The sequence below is a fragment of the Apis laboriosa genome, unplaced genomic scaffold, assembly GCF_014066325.1.
Source record: "Apis laboriosa isolate Shangri-la unplaced genomic scaffold, ASM1406632v1 scaffold23_cov150, whole genome shotgun sequence".
Lineage (NCBI taxonomy): Eukaryota > Metazoa > Arthropoda > Insecta > Hymenoptera > Apidae > Apis > Apis laboriosa.
Window position 1 is genome coordinate 1,437,241 of NW_025222452.1, and position 16,969 is coordinate 1,454,209.

General features: G+C 22.4%; 4 protein-coding genes across 5 annotated transcripts; 3 read left to right on the forward strand and 1 right to left on the reverse strand.

Moving 5' to 3' along the window:
- Positions 1-2,015: 2,015 nt before the first annotated feature.
- On the forward strand, positions 2,016-6,980 carry LOC122713498 (histone deacetylase HDAC1). 2 transcript variants are annotated; one of them, XM_043934032.1, is made up of 10 exons: positions 2,016-2,127; positions 3,163-3,275; positions 3,447-3,564; positions 3,667-4,040; positions 4,115-4,262; positions 4,332-4,617; positions 4,692-4,920; positions 5,000-5,090; positions 5,240-5,316; positions 5,942-6,980. In XM_043934032.1, the coding sequence occupies exons 1-9, from the start codon at positions 2,079-2,081 to the stop codon at positions 5,308-5,310; spliced, it is 1,479 nt and encodes a 492-aa protein (XP_043789967.1). In that variant the 5' UTR covers positions 2,016-2,078; the 3' UTR covers positions 5,311-5,316; positions 5,942-6,980. The 2 variants fall into 2 exon arrangements, with proteins under 2 accessions (XP_043789967.1, XP_043789966.1); XM_043934031.1 differs by having other exon boundaries at positions 5,240-6,980.
- A 92-nt stretch (positions 6,981-7,072) lies between these two features.
- LOC122713324 (putative sodium-coupled neutral amino acid transporter 10) lies at positions 7,073-10,823 on the forward strand. The gene is made up of 6 exons (XM_043933674.1): positions 7,073-7,985; positions 8,064-8,334; positions 8,406-8,542; positions 8,604-8,831; positions 8,920-9,118; positions 9,294-10,823. The coding sequence occupies exons 1-6, from the start codon at positions 7,494-7,496 to the stop codon at positions 10,724-10,726; spliced, it is 2,760 nt and encodes a 919-aa protein (XP_043789609.1). The 5' UTR covers positions 7,073-7,493; the 3' UTR covers positions 10,727-10,823.
- Positions 10,824-13,070: 2,247 nt separating this feature from the next.
- On the forward strand, positions 13,071-15,018 carry LOC122713325 (mitochondrial enolase superfamily member 1-like). The gene is made up of 6 exons (XM_043933675.1): positions 13,071-13,258; positions 13,362-13,464; positions 13,561-13,676; positions 13,798-13,952; positions 14,041-14,624; positions 14,712-15,018. Exons 1-6 carry the CDS (start codon positions 13,178-13,180, stop codon positions 15,011-15,013), a joined length of 1,341 nt encoding a protein of 446 aa, XP_043789610.1. The 5' UTR covers positions 13,071-13,177; the 3' UTR covers positions 15,014-15,018.
- Positions 15,019-15,185: 167 nt separating this feature from the next.
- On the reverse strand, positions 15,186-16,314 carry LOC122713326 (histidine triad nucleotide-binding protein 3-like). Its single transcript, XM_043933676.1, has 6 exons — positions 16,296-16,314; positions 16,088-16,186; positions 15,791-15,908; positions 15,526-15,719; positions 15,419-15,453; positions 15,186-15,326 (listed from the first exon to the last, which is right to left on the reverse strand). The coding sequence occupies exons 2-6, from the start codon at positions 16,157-16,159 to the stop codon at positions 15,314-15,316; spliced, it is 432 nt and encodes a 143-aa protein (XP_043789611.1). The 5' UTR covers positions 16,160-16,186; positions 16,296-16,314; the 3' UTR covers positions 15,186-15,313.
- Between the last annotated feature and the right edge of the window lie 655 nt (positions 16,315-16,969).

A 16,969-nucleotide genomic window follows, 5' to 3' on the forward strand; every position in this document is an offset into this window, starting at 1 on the left:
TTATATATTTTTAATTATATGTATATTATGTTATCTGTTTTTGAGTACAGAGTATACAATATTAAATATGATTTATGATTGTTAATATCTGATCTTCTGATTTTTTTATTTTTTTTAAAAATATCAATTTGATGAAATCAATTAATTAAAATGCTTCTTGTATTTTATAATATATATAAATTAAAATATATATAAATTCTATAAAATAAATAACAAAGCAATATTACTTATAGGATGAGCTAATATAAGAGATCTTATTTTTAAAATAAAATAAATAAAGAAAAGAACAAAATAGATATATTTAAGATATATTGTAAACTTATATTAAATTATATATATATTTTCTTTTTTTCTAAAGAAAAGAGGAGGGGAACAAAAAAATGATATGTTCATATAAAAAATATAATTATTTTCATTAGTAAGCATTTATTATATATTCAATTATAACATTAAATTTTTAAATGTTTCATGAATACATAGATATTATAATTGATTAAGTGATGATTAATTTGGAATACTGAAAATTGTACTGCCAAAATCGATACTATTGCATTTATCTATATTGATGCCTTTTTTTTTGTATTCTCTATTTAAATACTATATACATATAATAGATTTCTTTTGATATATTACTTCCCTTATGTAATGCAATCGTATTGTAAATTAAAATATGTATGTATCGTACTATATATCTTTCAGAAGTGATTGTAAAGCAATGTATATATAATATACATTGTATTCTACAGTGAATATTCGGAAAATGCAAATGAACTGTATTTTTCAGTTTAATTTTAGTAAATAGTTGATATAATCTTTAAAATTTATTTTATCGTTTTCTGTATTTTTTTATACTGACATAACATCTCTTTTTACACATTGTAAAACAATGTTATGCCAGATGCTTCAAAATAAAAAATTTATTTCTGTATATATATATATATATATATGACTCATTTATTTTATGTATAGATATATATACTGATTATACAATGTATATTTTAATATGATTTATATTTTTATCAAATTTATCAAAATTTATTATAAATTATATATTAATTATATATTATATATATTATAAATAATATTATTAAGTTATTATACGAAAATAATATCAATTATTATTCATATACATTTAATTCTTCAATTTCATTATATTACATTTTATTTTATTTTATTTTATAGTGTTACTTTTCTTTCTTATATAAAAAAATAAAGAATTTTTGAAAAAATATGATTATTTTTTTCTTATTTTTTAATATATAATGTTAATATTAATAAAGTTAGAGGCAACTTAAAGAAGAAGCAATAATATATACATATTTTTATATGCATATATATTGAAAATATACATGCAGATTCGCTATATATCAGATTCGCTACCAAGTTTTCAGATGTAAACAAAACCACGTGATCAAAATGCCGGGAAATCAGGATCAAATACATAATTTTGAGATCTAAAAAATAAAAAAAAAATAGAAAATTATTTTTCGTGAAGTAAATATTTTCTATTTTTGTGAAAATAATCATGATAAAAGTTAGTGTCAATCATTTAGACATATTTTATACTTATAATAAATACTTATATATGATATATCGATCTCAATATTATTTTTCATTAGCTAATAAATAAAATCTTAATATTTATGATATATTTGATTTATATAATTCGACTTAAACATATATATATATATTTATATATATATGTGCATGTATTCCTTTTATATATGTTTTTATTAAAAATTAAAAAATAAAAATAATTTAATAAACTTTTAATTTTTAATATATTTGCATATAAAGTTACATATAAAGTTTATAATTTTATAGAATGGAGATTTAATAATTCTAGCAAAAATATATTATAAGAATATACTCTTAATATTATTCATTTTATGGTTAAATTTATTTGAACAAAGCGCCGTCTATATGATAAATTTAAAAGCTTAAGTTAAGGAAAATTGCGCACGCGTAGTTAAGATCTTTAGTGACGCTGTGTCCTGTCGGTGGGTGCCGCGACACTCCGCGGTACGTGTTTGATTCATATCAGATATTTTAATATTAAGAAGAAAAAATTGGTAAAAATGTCAGCGTTACCTCACAGTAAGAAGCGTGTCTGCTACTATTATGATAGTGAGTATAAAATATTAGAAATTTCAATATAATTTAGTATCCCGCGAAAATATCTTACATGTACAAAGAGATTGTCAAAATGTGTTTGTGATATCCGCGCTTGTATCATATATTATACATTTATTTTATATTTATTTTTACTATTTTGTATGTTTTATTCTAATAGATTTATTCAATTTTAAGAGAAAATCTTTTTTTTATACAATATGTGCTTTTTTTTATTTTTTCGACAATTGCTTGCACGGTTTCAAACGCGTTAAGGCGAAAGATTCACAAGTATTGCTCCATGTTACCTTACGTGAACCAAGAAAGAGCGTCGGCTTTTTACGATCCATATAGACAGTTGCCGTTCATTCGATATTCGATAATGTGCTTTTCTTTTTTCCTTTTCTTTTTGTTTTCTTTATATATAATTATTTTCTAAGGTTAATGTTTAAATTTGTTCTTTTCATATACTTAAATGTCCAGTATTATATATCGTTAACGGTATATAAACAATATAAGAAAATGTAATATAAATATTACTGATATCGTTAATATATTTTATATATGTGAACAGAATATATTATCGAAATTAACTACAATTATTAATATTAATATTTCGTACATGAAAATTTTAATTTTTCAAAAAAACGAATTAATTGAAGGTTATGGAAAAATTTTAAGAAAGTATAAAGAAAAGTATTAATTAATAGGAGTATAATTGTATAAAATCATAGATTTGTTTAAAACTTTTAATAAGTTTGAAAAAAATAATACAGTTCTGATTAAATATGTAAACAGTAACGCTTTTTTCCATGAGTTCTGTGAGAGATTCTCAAATATGTCTCATGCGTCCGTATTATAGGAAACAATATATATATACATATATATATATATATGTATGTGTATATATATACATATATATATATTTATATATATATATATATACACACACACGAGGAATTAGAATTTGTTTATGTTAAAAAATATTATAGATTTCTAATATGATTTTTTAAAAATTTTGATAAAAAAGAATATATATTTATATTTTAGGTGATATTGGAAATTATTATTATGGACAAGGACATCCTATGAAGCCACATCGTATAAGGATGACACATAATTTACTTTTAAATTATGGTCTTTATAGAAAAATGGAAATATATGTAAGAATTATTAATTAAAATAAATATTTGTTTTTTTATGTAATATATAATATCATATATTTATTATGATATATTAATATGATATATTAATTTAAAATAATATTTAAAAATATAAAAATATTATGTTACATAGATATTTTAATCAATTTATTTCTTTTTTTTTTTATTTAGCGTCCACATAAAGCTACTGCTGATGAAATGACAAAATTTCATAGCGATGATTATATTAGATTTTTGAGATCCATAAGACCTGATAATATGTCAGAGTATAACAAACAAATGCAACGATGTAAGATCATATATTTAATATTTATATATTTAATTAAAATATGAATAATATTTATATTTGATAATTATATTAATATTTAATTTTTTTTTTTTGTTAATGTAGTTAATGTAGGAGAAGATTGTCCTGTTTTTGATGGTTTGTATGAATTCTGTCAATTATCAGCTGGAGGCTCTGTAGCCGCTGCAGTAAAACTTAACAAACAAGCTTCAGAGATTTGCATAAATTGGGGTGGTGGTTTACATCATGCCAAAAAAAGTGAAGCATCTGGTTTTTGTTATGTAAATGACATTGTATTAGGAATATTAGAATTACTCAAGTATCATCAAAGAGTTTTATATATTGATATTGATGTTCATCATGGAGATGGTGTAGAAGAAGCTTTTTATACTACTGATAGAGTGATGACAGTTTCTTTTCATAAATATGGTGAATATTTTCCTGGTACTGGTGACCTTCGTGATATTGGTGCAGGAAAGGTAGAAGTTTTATTAAAATAAATTTGATACTTATATTTTGAAAATTTTATACTAAGTTAAAATCTTTTACATAGGGAAAATATTATGCAGTCAATATACCACTAAGAGATGGTATGGATGATGAAAGTTATGAGTCAATATTTGTACCTATCATTTCAAAAGTAATGGAAACTTTTCAGCCCTCTGCTGTAGTCCTACAATGTGGTGCTGATTCTTTAACAGGTAAATATTATTTTGTAAAATTTAGTGAAGAAAATATAATAAAATTAATTTAATACATATTATTTATAGGGGATCGGTTAGGTTGCTTCAATTTAACAGTAAGAGGTCATGGAAAATGTGTTGAATTTGTAAAAAAATATAATTTACCTTTTTTAATGGTTGGTGGTGGTGGATATACAATTAGGAATGTATCCAGATGTTGGACATATGAAACTTCGGTTGCTCTTGGTTCAGAAATTGCAAATGAATTACCTTACAATGATTATTTTGAATATTTTGGACCTGATTTTAAATTGCATATTAGCCCTTCAAATATGGCAAATCAAAATACTCCTGAATATCTTGAAAAAATTAAGTATGTTATTATAAATAATTAATTTTTTTTTTCCTTTAATTGTTTTGATTCTACATATCATATATTATTTACAGAACCAGATTATTTGAAAATCTAAGAATGTTGCCTCATGCACCAGGAGTGCAGGTTCAATCAATTCCAGAAGATGGTGCAGTTATTGAAGATTCAGAAGCCGAAGAAAAAGTAAATCCAGACGAAAGATTACCTCAACGGGATTTAGATAAAAGGATACAACACGAAAATGAATATAGTGATAGTGAAGAAGAAGGAGAAGGAGGACGAAGAGATAACAGATCATTTAAAGTAACATTTGTTGTTGTTATTTTACACTTTTATTTTATCTTGTAGAAGCAATTTCATTTATATTATTTTTATTTAAAAGGGTTCTAGAAAAAGACCTCGTTTAGAAAAAGGACAAGAAGGTATTGAAAGTGACTTAAAAAAAGAAGAAGATATAAAATCCGAACCAAAAGGTATGTAAATTTGTATTTATGGTTTTTGATTTTTTATATATATTTTTTATTTTATTTATACTTTTAATACTTTTAATCTTATATTTATCATAAATATTATTATTATATTATTATTATATTATATTATATTAATTAATAATATTTTGTAGAAAATGAAAAAGATGAAAAGACAAATATTACAAATGAAGAAACAAAAAAAGATGGTGGAGCGAATCCCTGATAAATGGTATTTATTTTTGAATAATATTAAAAAAAGTTCTTATTTAAATAAAACATAGATGAGTGTAGCTAATTTAAGTCAACAAATATATAGTGTATAATTGATGTCCACTGCCTCGAGTTTGATATATCATAATTGAATAATATGATTTCTTCTATTATTTGATTCAGAATTTAAAAGTATTTCAATAGAAATATTGATGTATACATATATACATATATATATATATACATATATATGTATGTATATATGTATGTATGTATAATATATTTAAATTCGAGGCAAGAGACATTGTTATCACCTATGTATACATTCGAACATATAATTGACATCATTGAACATATAATTGGACGCTCAGCAAATTAAGTTGTTATCTCGTTAAATTTACAAACACTAATCAAAATTTTTAAATTGACAATTTATCAACCAATCAATTCCAAAAATATTTTTAAAATTATGCGATGAATGGTATCTTGAGTAATCGGTCGAATCTTATGGTCTGATCAAAGCCTTCATATTAATTTAAATCAATAAATTAAGAATCAATAAAGATAACTAGTCAAATAAGACAAACAGATATTTTAAATGTACAGGTATCTCAAATGTACAAAGAAAATTAAATTTTTTATAGAAATTTAAATTTCCATCAAGATCAGAAGATATAGGCAGCTTATCAAGATATCTAATATTTGTAATTAATATATTTCGATGAATCATGCAAAAATATATAGATAACCATAATACGTTTTGCATGAGTGCGGTTCTTTACCTTTTTACCTATTATTCACTGCGTGATCTTGATTGAGTCATATAATCGTAATCTATAGTTAAAAAGAAATGAGATTGTACAACGGGCAAGTATTATATGTTAAAAAAATTTTTTTACTTCCTATTCTTGTACATAACTTAAAATCAGATTTAAACAATATTCTACATGCAATACTATATAATAATAATGATATAATAATGATATAATAATATTCCTTTTGATATGTAAAATATTTTATTTTATATGTGAAAAATTGAATGGTCAGCGGAAAAGAAAGTATAAAAAAAATGGAACAGTCAATGAACATATTGAACGCAAGCATAACTGTAGAATCATAACCGTAAATTAAGTAAAAATAATGTTAAAAATTAAACATATATGACTTAGTCGATTTTTATCTGTATGTCGAGGTTGCAAAAGCACTCTCGTTCAAAGGAAAAATAAATGATAAAAAAAATAAAAGAAACATTTATAAATATATATATATTAAAATTGTGACTCTTTTACTATGTTAATTTAATATTTGCACGAGAGTGAATATACATTAATTTTGTGTACATAAAATTAAACTTTTCGCGCCTCGAAAGTATTTGAAAAAACAGATTTAAATTCGACTAATTGCACTATGTCAAATAAATAATCGAGAAAAAATTATGTCGATTTATCTAGTTGTAATTAAACGCATACCTTTATTGTAATTAAACACATACCTGTAATTAATTACCTAAAACACAAAGATAAATTCGATATAACACTTGCGTACACTAAGTCGATTTGAGATAGATCAGGCGTGATATAAGTATATATATATTATATGTATATTTTATTGTATAATATATATATATACTGTATCCAGATACGAATAATACGAATGTTTTTAAATATTTATAATAAAAAAATAAAGAAATCTATCATATATATTGGTGAATTTATTTCTCATATCATAAATTAAATGAAATATGTATTGTTGAGTCAAAATGGTGGCAGTTTTAAGAGGCCAACATAATACCCGCTGGTTTTTTGAAATTGTTGAAAAAAAATTGTGATTTATCAAAAACGTGACATTTAAATCACGATTTTGATACGTTCAACATGATAATAAATTATATTATTTGTTTCCTATGTAATATTGTTGCTCATATGTTAGTGTTTAATGGAATTAAAAATCTAACCTCATAATTAAAGCAGTTTATATTTTAATAGTATTCGAAAACAATGCATGAACGACTATTATTTATGTATATTAAAAAGTCTTGGAGTATTCATTAAACGTTATAATATTGCTGCTTATTGAAAATATCATTCAAAAAAGAATATTTTAAGAATTCACAGAAGTTCTAAAAAATTCTGAAAATTTTAAAAAATTGATATTCATGCAAATTCCATTATATTGTATCAGAAAAATATAAAGATTATGCTAAAAATGATTTCCCAAATGTCGCATATTATGACTCTTGCAAACAGCATCATTGGAGTAAGCGTTCTTGCAATGCCATATTGTTTCAAGCAATGTGGCATTGTTTTAGCCATTGTAGTCTTAATATTGAGTAGTATTCTATCCAGGCTTGCTTGTTATTTTCTTATTAAATCAGCTGTGATGTCCAGAAGACGAAATTTTGAACTTTTGGCTTTTCATGCATTTGGTCATATGGGCAAATTCTTGGTAGAATTATTTATCATTGGTTTTCTTGTGGGAACATGTATCGCTTTCTTTGTTGTTATGGGCGATTTAGGACCACAAATCGTGAGAAAAGTGATAGATAAAAATCCAGAGGATATTAGGACTAGTTTACTAGTAGCAACAAGTATTTTCATAGTTTTGCCATTGGGATTACTTAGAAATATTGACAGCCTGACTACTCTTAGTACTGCTACTATCATCTTTTATCTTTGTCTTATATTAAAGGTAAATAATTTGAAATTGATTTTGCTTGTGAAAATTATAAGAACAGTTCAATGGTAATTCATTAAATTTCTTTAATAGATAATAACAGAATCTGTGCAGCACATTTTTGCTGGAGATTGGTATGAGCATGTATATTATTGGAAACCTTCTGGTATACTTCAATGTGTACCTATCTTTTCTATGGCTTTATTCTGTCAAACCCAACTTTTTGAAATTTATGAAACAATTCCAAATGTGTCTTTAGAAAAAATGAATGAAGTTGTACATGGTGCATTAAATATATGTACTATTGTATATCTTTGTGTTGGTTTCTTTGGTTACATTGCATTTTGTACAGAACCATTTACAGGTATTTATTAAATTTTAAATGTATTTTCAATATTTTATTAAATACTAATTAAAAATTATTAAATTTTTTAGGCAATATATTAATGAGTTTTGAGCCTAGTTTATCATCTGAAATGATTAAGATGGGATTTGTATTTTCTATCGCATTTAGTTTTCCCCTAGTCATTTTTCCTTGTCGTGCAAGTCTGAACTCTCTCTTATTTCGTAGGGTTTGTATTGTAATATATAGTAATAATAAAATGATAAATTTAATTATTATACGATTTTTAGGTATATGCTCATGAACCTTGTGTAAATTATTTGCCGGAAACAAGATTTAGATGTCTCACTATTATAATTGTAGCTGTTTCTTTGATTACTGGCATTCTAATACCAAATATTGAATTTGTTCTTGGTTTAGTTGGATCTACCATTGGAGTAATGATTTGTTTGATATTTCCTGCAATATTTTTTATATCTATTAGTAGTAAACATACTAATGAAAGATTATTAGCTCAAGTAAGATTATAATAAGATTAAATATACAAAAATTTTAATTGTTTAGTTATTTAATTATAATATTTTCTTAATATATTTTTCCATTTAGATAATTCTATTTATTGGTATCTGTATTATGATTCTAAGTACATATGCAAATTTGTATGCATTAGAAGAATCTACTAATACAAAAATATTAACACCAACAAACAAGCCTTCTAATCAAATAAATGGTTTACCATTGAATTTAAACAAAGATGATATTAATGCAATTCCGAATAATCCTAAAATTCTTCCAAATATTAAAGGTATTATAAAATTATATATTTTCTGGTAATTTTATGTAGATATTTATTATTAATTTAAAAATAAATAATAGTTAAAATAGTATTTTATTAAAAAAAATATATATAATATATTCTATTTATGACATACTAATTATTATTATTAAATAATAAAAATAATTATATTAATAATTTTTAGAGGAAATGAATAAATTGCCAGATTTAAATGTTGTTAAAAATTCTTTAAATTTACAAGTAAACGATATACGACAAGAACCGCCGATACCAGTTGAACGTATAATTATCACAGAAAAACCAATGATAGAAACACAAAAATCTGTTGATAATATATTGGTTACTTTTGCTCCAGTCATTAAAAAAAACTTAGAAAAAGTAAAAGCTATAAATACAAATTTTGATAAACAATTAAATAATTTAGTAAAAAATGACATAACAACGATAGAATCTGTTATTGAAAACAAAAAAGTAAGCAATTTAATGAAAATAAAAAAAAATTTTATTAGTACAAAAAAACAAGATAATCTTATAAATTTTGATGCAATTAAAAAAGAAGAGTCAGAATTAGCAGCTTATGTAGAAGCTGTTAATATGTTATCTGTTGAGAGACATGAAAAACTCAGAAAGACAGAAAAGCATAAACAAGAAATTGAAAAACAAAAGCAGAAAATTATGCAAGCCAAACAAAAGCATAAAAAAAATGGTGAAGATAAATCAAAGATTCTTAATGAAAAGCCTGTTATGGAATTAGATAAAAATTCTACAATTATAACTAATAATTTCAAAAAAGAATCTTTACAAAAAAAAGATATCGATGATAAAATTCTTGATTTAGTTCTTTTGAACAATAAAGATTTATATAAAAAAAAAGATACAGATATGAATTATACATTACTTGATAACAAACTAAATAATGAAAAAATTAAAGAAATAAATTTTAATAATTCAAAAGAATTACATAAAGGGCCTATATTAAATGCTTTAACAAAACGAGCATTGCAAAGATCTATTTCTATTAATGACTCTAAATTAAATGATAAAACTGAACCTGATAAAATCATGCATAATAATAAAGATAATTCTAGTGATATGATTCCTAATTCACAAGAAAAAATACAAAATGAATATTTCTTACCAATTGCATTAAAAATGCGAAATCAAACAAAAGTAGAGAATACATTAAATCCAATAGAGCATAAGTCCGATAAAGATGTGCAAATAATTCATAGAGATATTTTAGAAAATCATGAACGTGAAAAACGAGAAATTAATATAGAGATAGAAGAAACTAGTACCAAAGTTACGAGTGATATTTCAAATAAAAAATCTGATAATTTAATAAAAAATTTCATTATTAAAGACAATGAGAAATGTTGTAAACGAAAAAAAAAATTAGAAAAAAATTTGACGAGCAAATTAAGCGAAAAAATAAGTCAGAACTCATCTAAAAGTAATACAATTGAAATATCATTGATTAAAACTAATGTATATTTGTCAGATCAAAGACTTGAAAATACACTTTCAATAGATTCAAATATTTCTATTAGAGAAGAATATATAAAATTGAAACAAAGGGATTTAAAATTCGTGAATACCGGTGAAGATTATATCTAAATATTTGGAGACCTGATTAGATTTAATTCATTAATATAAATGATATACATAAAAATTTAATTTTATAGATGTTAATTAATAACGAGTATTATTTTTTCTTATTATCAAATTGCAAACAGATAAAAAAAATTTTAAATATTAAAAAATATTATCATATATTATTGTACATATCATTATTCTTCTATGTAATCAATAATTGAAATCATAAATATATTTTTAAATTGAAAATTTTATTTGTATTAATTTTAATATTAACTAAATAAATATTAAATAGTGCTAATAGTAATAGTGATCGAATATTTTATAAATGCATTCTAAATCTTGTACTATAAAAGTAACTTGAATTAATATTTTGTTCACAATCTTTTATCTTTTATAAAACTATATAACATTAAATTAGGATTTGATAACATTTGGTATTTGAGAAAATAATTGCATGTTTTAGTAAAATTTATAAATAATTAAAAAATAAATTCGACAAATGACTAATCTTTAATAGCATAATTTTTCGATAGATTGTTTTGAAACTTTTATTTCATTCTTTTTTTTTTAAATCTCATTGCTATCAGCAAATATAGCAAGTATATTATATTTTGCAAGACCATTGTTTTAAAGATATATACATTATAGATATAAAGAATATATATATTTTTCTCATGGAGATTGAGATTATTTATATTTTTTTAAAAAAATAATTTTTTTAAAAATTAAGATATATTGCAAAAAGAAATAATGAAAATGTATTCAATAGATTTGTCCTTTATAATTACACATTATAAAAGTATAGACAAAGAAAGCAAATAATAAAAGGAAGATAGAAGTAGATTAAAAATTTTTAATTCATCATTATCTTCAAATAAAGCAAATGAAACACGTATGAAAAGGATAGAGATAAAAAAAGAATTAATTATCAGTGTCAATTATCAGTGTTAATTATCAGTTTCTGAATATTTTTATAAAAATATTTTTTTCTAGAGATCGTTAATCTTCAATTCTTATTTTGTATCTTAAAGAAATATTTTTTCTATTCAAGAGATGGCACTGTTGATCAATTCTTATTCTATTTCTATCTTTCTCCGAATATTTTTTGATGTTTTATTCATATATGTCTTATTTGCACTTTGGAGATGGCACTGATTTCAATATTTTTACTATATTTTTTACCATATCTTTTCTTACTATTTTTTCTATATTTATTCTACAAAATTTATACACTTTAAAAATGATATCGATATTTGGTTAAATCTATTTTTTTTTTTAATTCATTGATTAAAAATTTTAACAGAATTCATATTATTTTATATGACAAAAAAAATACAAAAATTGTAAATGGAAGCTGGCAAGAAAAAATAAAAATAAGAAATGCTTGCGATTTCTGTGATTTTATAATGTTTTTATTTTTTATCAAATTTTAATGAAATCATCAATGTTTCATTGTCCATATTGCATAAATATTAATATTATGCAATAAAAATAAACAATATATATAAATATATTATATATTTAATATATTATTTCAATTTTAAATATATTTATTTTAATATCATTATATTTAAATTTATTTTTATAAAAGAACTTCAGAATTTCATTGTAAAAAAAAATATGAATATTAAAATATTAAAATAATTTTTAATTTATAAATAATTCATAGCAATCAAAGATTTATAATTATAATCCATATATAATTTTGATAATATTTATTAATTTTATCAAAAAAATTATTTTTGAAATCTATTAACTTTATGAATTTTTATGATTGAATTGAATATAATTTATTGCATATATAATTTAAATCAAAGAAAACATATTAAAAATTCTGATTTTTCAATACATATGACACAAAATTCCATTAAATGCCATTACCTCTATGATGCAATTTTTTGAATATTATCAAGAAATAAAAAATAATTTTTGAAAAAAATATTATTTATTTAAAAATTATTAATATTATCGAAACAAAATTAATAAAAAATAAAAAAGTAATTACATAAGTAATTTTGAAAAAACTGATTAAGTAATATTTTAAATAATTTATATAATTAAATAATTAAAATTATTTAAAATATTACTTAAGAAAAAGAGATTAAATTTTTAATTAACTAATAAATAAAATAATAAATTAAGTAATTAATAAAATGAATAATGTGTAAAATATGTAATATAATAATTGAAATAATTGTAATGAATATAATATACTGTTAATAATTTTTCAAAATATTGACTTATTATTTAATTCTACTATCCTTATCTTATTCTATTTTTTTGTTTTCTTTCTGTTCAAATTTAGCACAGATAATGCTTAGTTGAATGTTTATATAATATGATAAAAGAGATGATTTTGATATTCTACTGGTTACTATTCGGAAAAACATTACATGAAATTCTTTATTGAAAATTCTATGAAAAACTGCTTTATCTGATTATTTTAAAAATTTTTCAATATTTTAAACGATGGAAATTTTAATAACAGATATTGATGTAAAAGATATAAGATTTCCAACATCATTATTAGCAGACGGAAGTGATGCTATGGTATGTAATAATTTAATTTTGTTTTTTATGAAATAATTATTATACATAGGTCAAATCGAAAATTCATTATTAACATCAATTGCAAAATGATATTAAATTATAGCACACTGATCCTGATTATTCTTGTGCATATGTTACTATTAAAACGAACAAAGGAATCGAAGGATATGGATTAACATTTACCTTAGGCAGAGGCACAGAAATTGGTATGTATGTACATTTATGTAAAATATTCAATTATTATTATTATAAAATAAAATTATATTACTAAAAATATTTAAATATTACAAAAATATCCATAGTCGTACAAGCGTGTAAATCAATGTCTTATTTGGTAAAAGGAGAAAATGCCAATAATATTTTTACACACTTTGGAATATTTTGGAGAAAATTAACTAGTGAATCGCAATTAAGATGGGTAATACATGCAATATTACAAATAAAGATATAACAGAATTATTTTTATGAAAAATAATATTACATAAATACGTAAGTATAAATTTTTCATTTTTAAATTAAAGGCAATTAAAATGCAATAGATTGGTCCAGAAAAGGGTGTTATTCATCTCGCAACAGCTGCTATAATAAATGCATTGTGGGATTTATGGGCTAGAATAGAAAAAAAGCCAGTCTGGAAGCTGCTTACAGATTTGAGTCCCGAACAATTAATTTCTACGATTGATTTCAGATATATGTAAGTTTTACATATTTCATTAAATGAAGATTATTTTAAAACAAATTAATATATCGAATTAATACTCAAAATAATTACATTTTTACAGTACCGATGTTATTACAAAAGAAGAAGCAATAAAATTATTGAAAGATAATCAAAAAGGTAAAGAAGAACGCGAAATAATACTACGAAAAAATGGATATCCGGCTTATACAACACAAGTGGGCTGGCTTGGATATAGCGATAGCAAAGTTAAGGAACTTTGTGCTAAATATTTAGCTCTTGGTTTCACATCTTTCAAGGCAAAAGTTGGCCAGAATTTAACAGATGACATAAGAAGATGTCAACTTATTCGTGACGTGATAGGATATGAAAATAAATTAATGGTAGATGCTAATCAAATATGGGATATAAATGAAGCAATCGAATGGATGAAACAATTGATCAAATTTAAACCAACTTGGATCGAAGAGCCAACATCTCCGGATGATGTGTTAGGACATGCAAAGATCGCGAACGAATTAAGACCACATGGTATTGGTGTTGCAACAGGTGAAATGTGCGCCAATCGCGTGATGTTTAAGCAACTGCTACAGGCAAAGGCAATTGATTATTGTCAAATCGATTCGGCTAGAATAGGAGGAATCAATGAAATATTATCTGTTTATTTGATGGCAAAAAAACTGAATGGTAACATAAATAAATAATAATTATTTTGTACATATTCCATCGTTCAATCTTTAAATATTTTATTAAAAAAACATTTTTTCACATTAGTTCCAGTATGTCCACATGCTGGTGGAGTAGGTTTATGTGAAATGGTGCAACATCTTCAGATGTGGGATTTTATTTGTTTGAATGCATCCATTGAAAATCGTGTGATAGAATATATCGATCAACAACACGAGCATTTTGAACATCCTGTATATATTCAAAATGCTTGTTATATGCCACCTACAAATCCGGGATATTCCACCAAATTTACCGAGGATAGTATTAAAAATTATTCATATCCAAATGGAGAAAAATGGAAAAATATATGTAAAAAAGATTCATCAAATCTTATACAAATCATATGATTAAAAAACATACAAAATCGAAAATGTATATGTATGATTATATATATTAATTAAAATATATATGATAATTTATGTTTTAATATAAATACATATTTGCAATATCTCACAAAATAAATTAATTAAAGTTTGGATATTAAGTTATAACAATGCTATTCACAAAGAACACAATTTTACTTTTTACCAAAAAAAATATCACAGTTACTGATCTTGATTTTAAGCTTACCTGATATAATAAAATTTTAATAGATATTATGGTTGACAAAATTTTATATTATTACTTATTATCTTCAAATTGAGACTTCATATAATTAATCTGTAAAATATAATAATAAATATCATAAGATGATATGAAATATATGTTATAAATACAAAATACAATATTATGTATATTATAATATTATGTACTTATTATCTTGAAGTCGAGATTTCACATAATCAGTCTGTAAAATATAATAATAAATATCAATTTGAAATAAATACACTTATAAAATCAAAAAATTCATTATACATACGCTTACAAACCAACATGAACCAGGTTCATACATATATCTTTTATAAAATTTTATATTGGATATAGGAGAAATAACATGTAAATGTAAATGAGACACTGTATTAAATGGTGGCCAATGAAATCCTGTACGTGTAACTGCACGATCCAAACCTTGCTTTTGTAATATTATATCTATTGCGGCAAGCATTTTATCATCTAAAAGTTATTATTTTTTAAGCAATATATGCAAAATATAAAATTAAATTTTTTCTATAAGCTAAACTTACAAAGTTCAATATGTTCTGGTTTAAGTTGTTTTGCATTGCGTATATGTTCTTTTGGCAATATTAAATAATGATGCGTTGAAACTGGATGAATATCTTTAATACATGTCACATAATTATCCTAAAATAAATTTGTAAATAAAATAATGTAAAAAAATTTATTTATTATTATATAATTACCTATATACTATTTCTTTTAATAAGTATCAGAAATAAAATTTTCTGAGTTTCACCTGATGTTATGAGGTTATACATACATTTAATCATGTCATATTGTGTTAATAATTAATTCTTTCATACCTCATATATTTTTTCGCTTGGTTCTTTGTTATTAATGATATCGCAAAATATGCAACTTGTTCGAGACCCCATGACGGCAAAATTGCATACAATAAATAACTAATGATAAACAAATTTTCAGAATATGTTAGGAAAAATTGATATAATTTTTTTTACTACATATATAGGTATTTAATCATATGAAATATGGAAATATCTTATAACTTACTTATCTCTGTACATACATATTGCACATGTAAATGTTATATGCACATTACAATATATATAATATATATATATATATGTTATATGCACATTACTATATAATATATATATATATGTTATATGCACATTACTATATAATATATATATATATATATATATATATTGTAAACATACAAATATATATATATAAAAGATATAATAAAAATATATTGCATATATATATATATATATATATATAAAATTGTATTATGCTTATAATATAACTATATATCCTGATATCTTGTGAGCAAGATAAAAGTTACATTAACAAAATTATAAATAATTATTAGATAGAAGAAAATTAGAAGCAGTATTTATTACATTTACATTATTTTGAAATTTTTGATAAAAATCAAATGTTTTTTTTATTTCGAGTTAAACAAAAATAAATATTCGTGTAATTAGAATTTCAAATTATCATTATTGATAATTAGGCTAGATTATAATAATAATAATTATAGAAAATAAATAATAAAGTAATGGACAGTAAATATAAACATTTAATTTGATATCGCATTACTTTTTAATTTAAAATATATAAACTGTACATATATTTTTTTATAAGTAGCATATATTTATGTTTTTATATAATAATTGTGAGCATGACAAATTATTAATGGATGTAACACATTGTGTGGC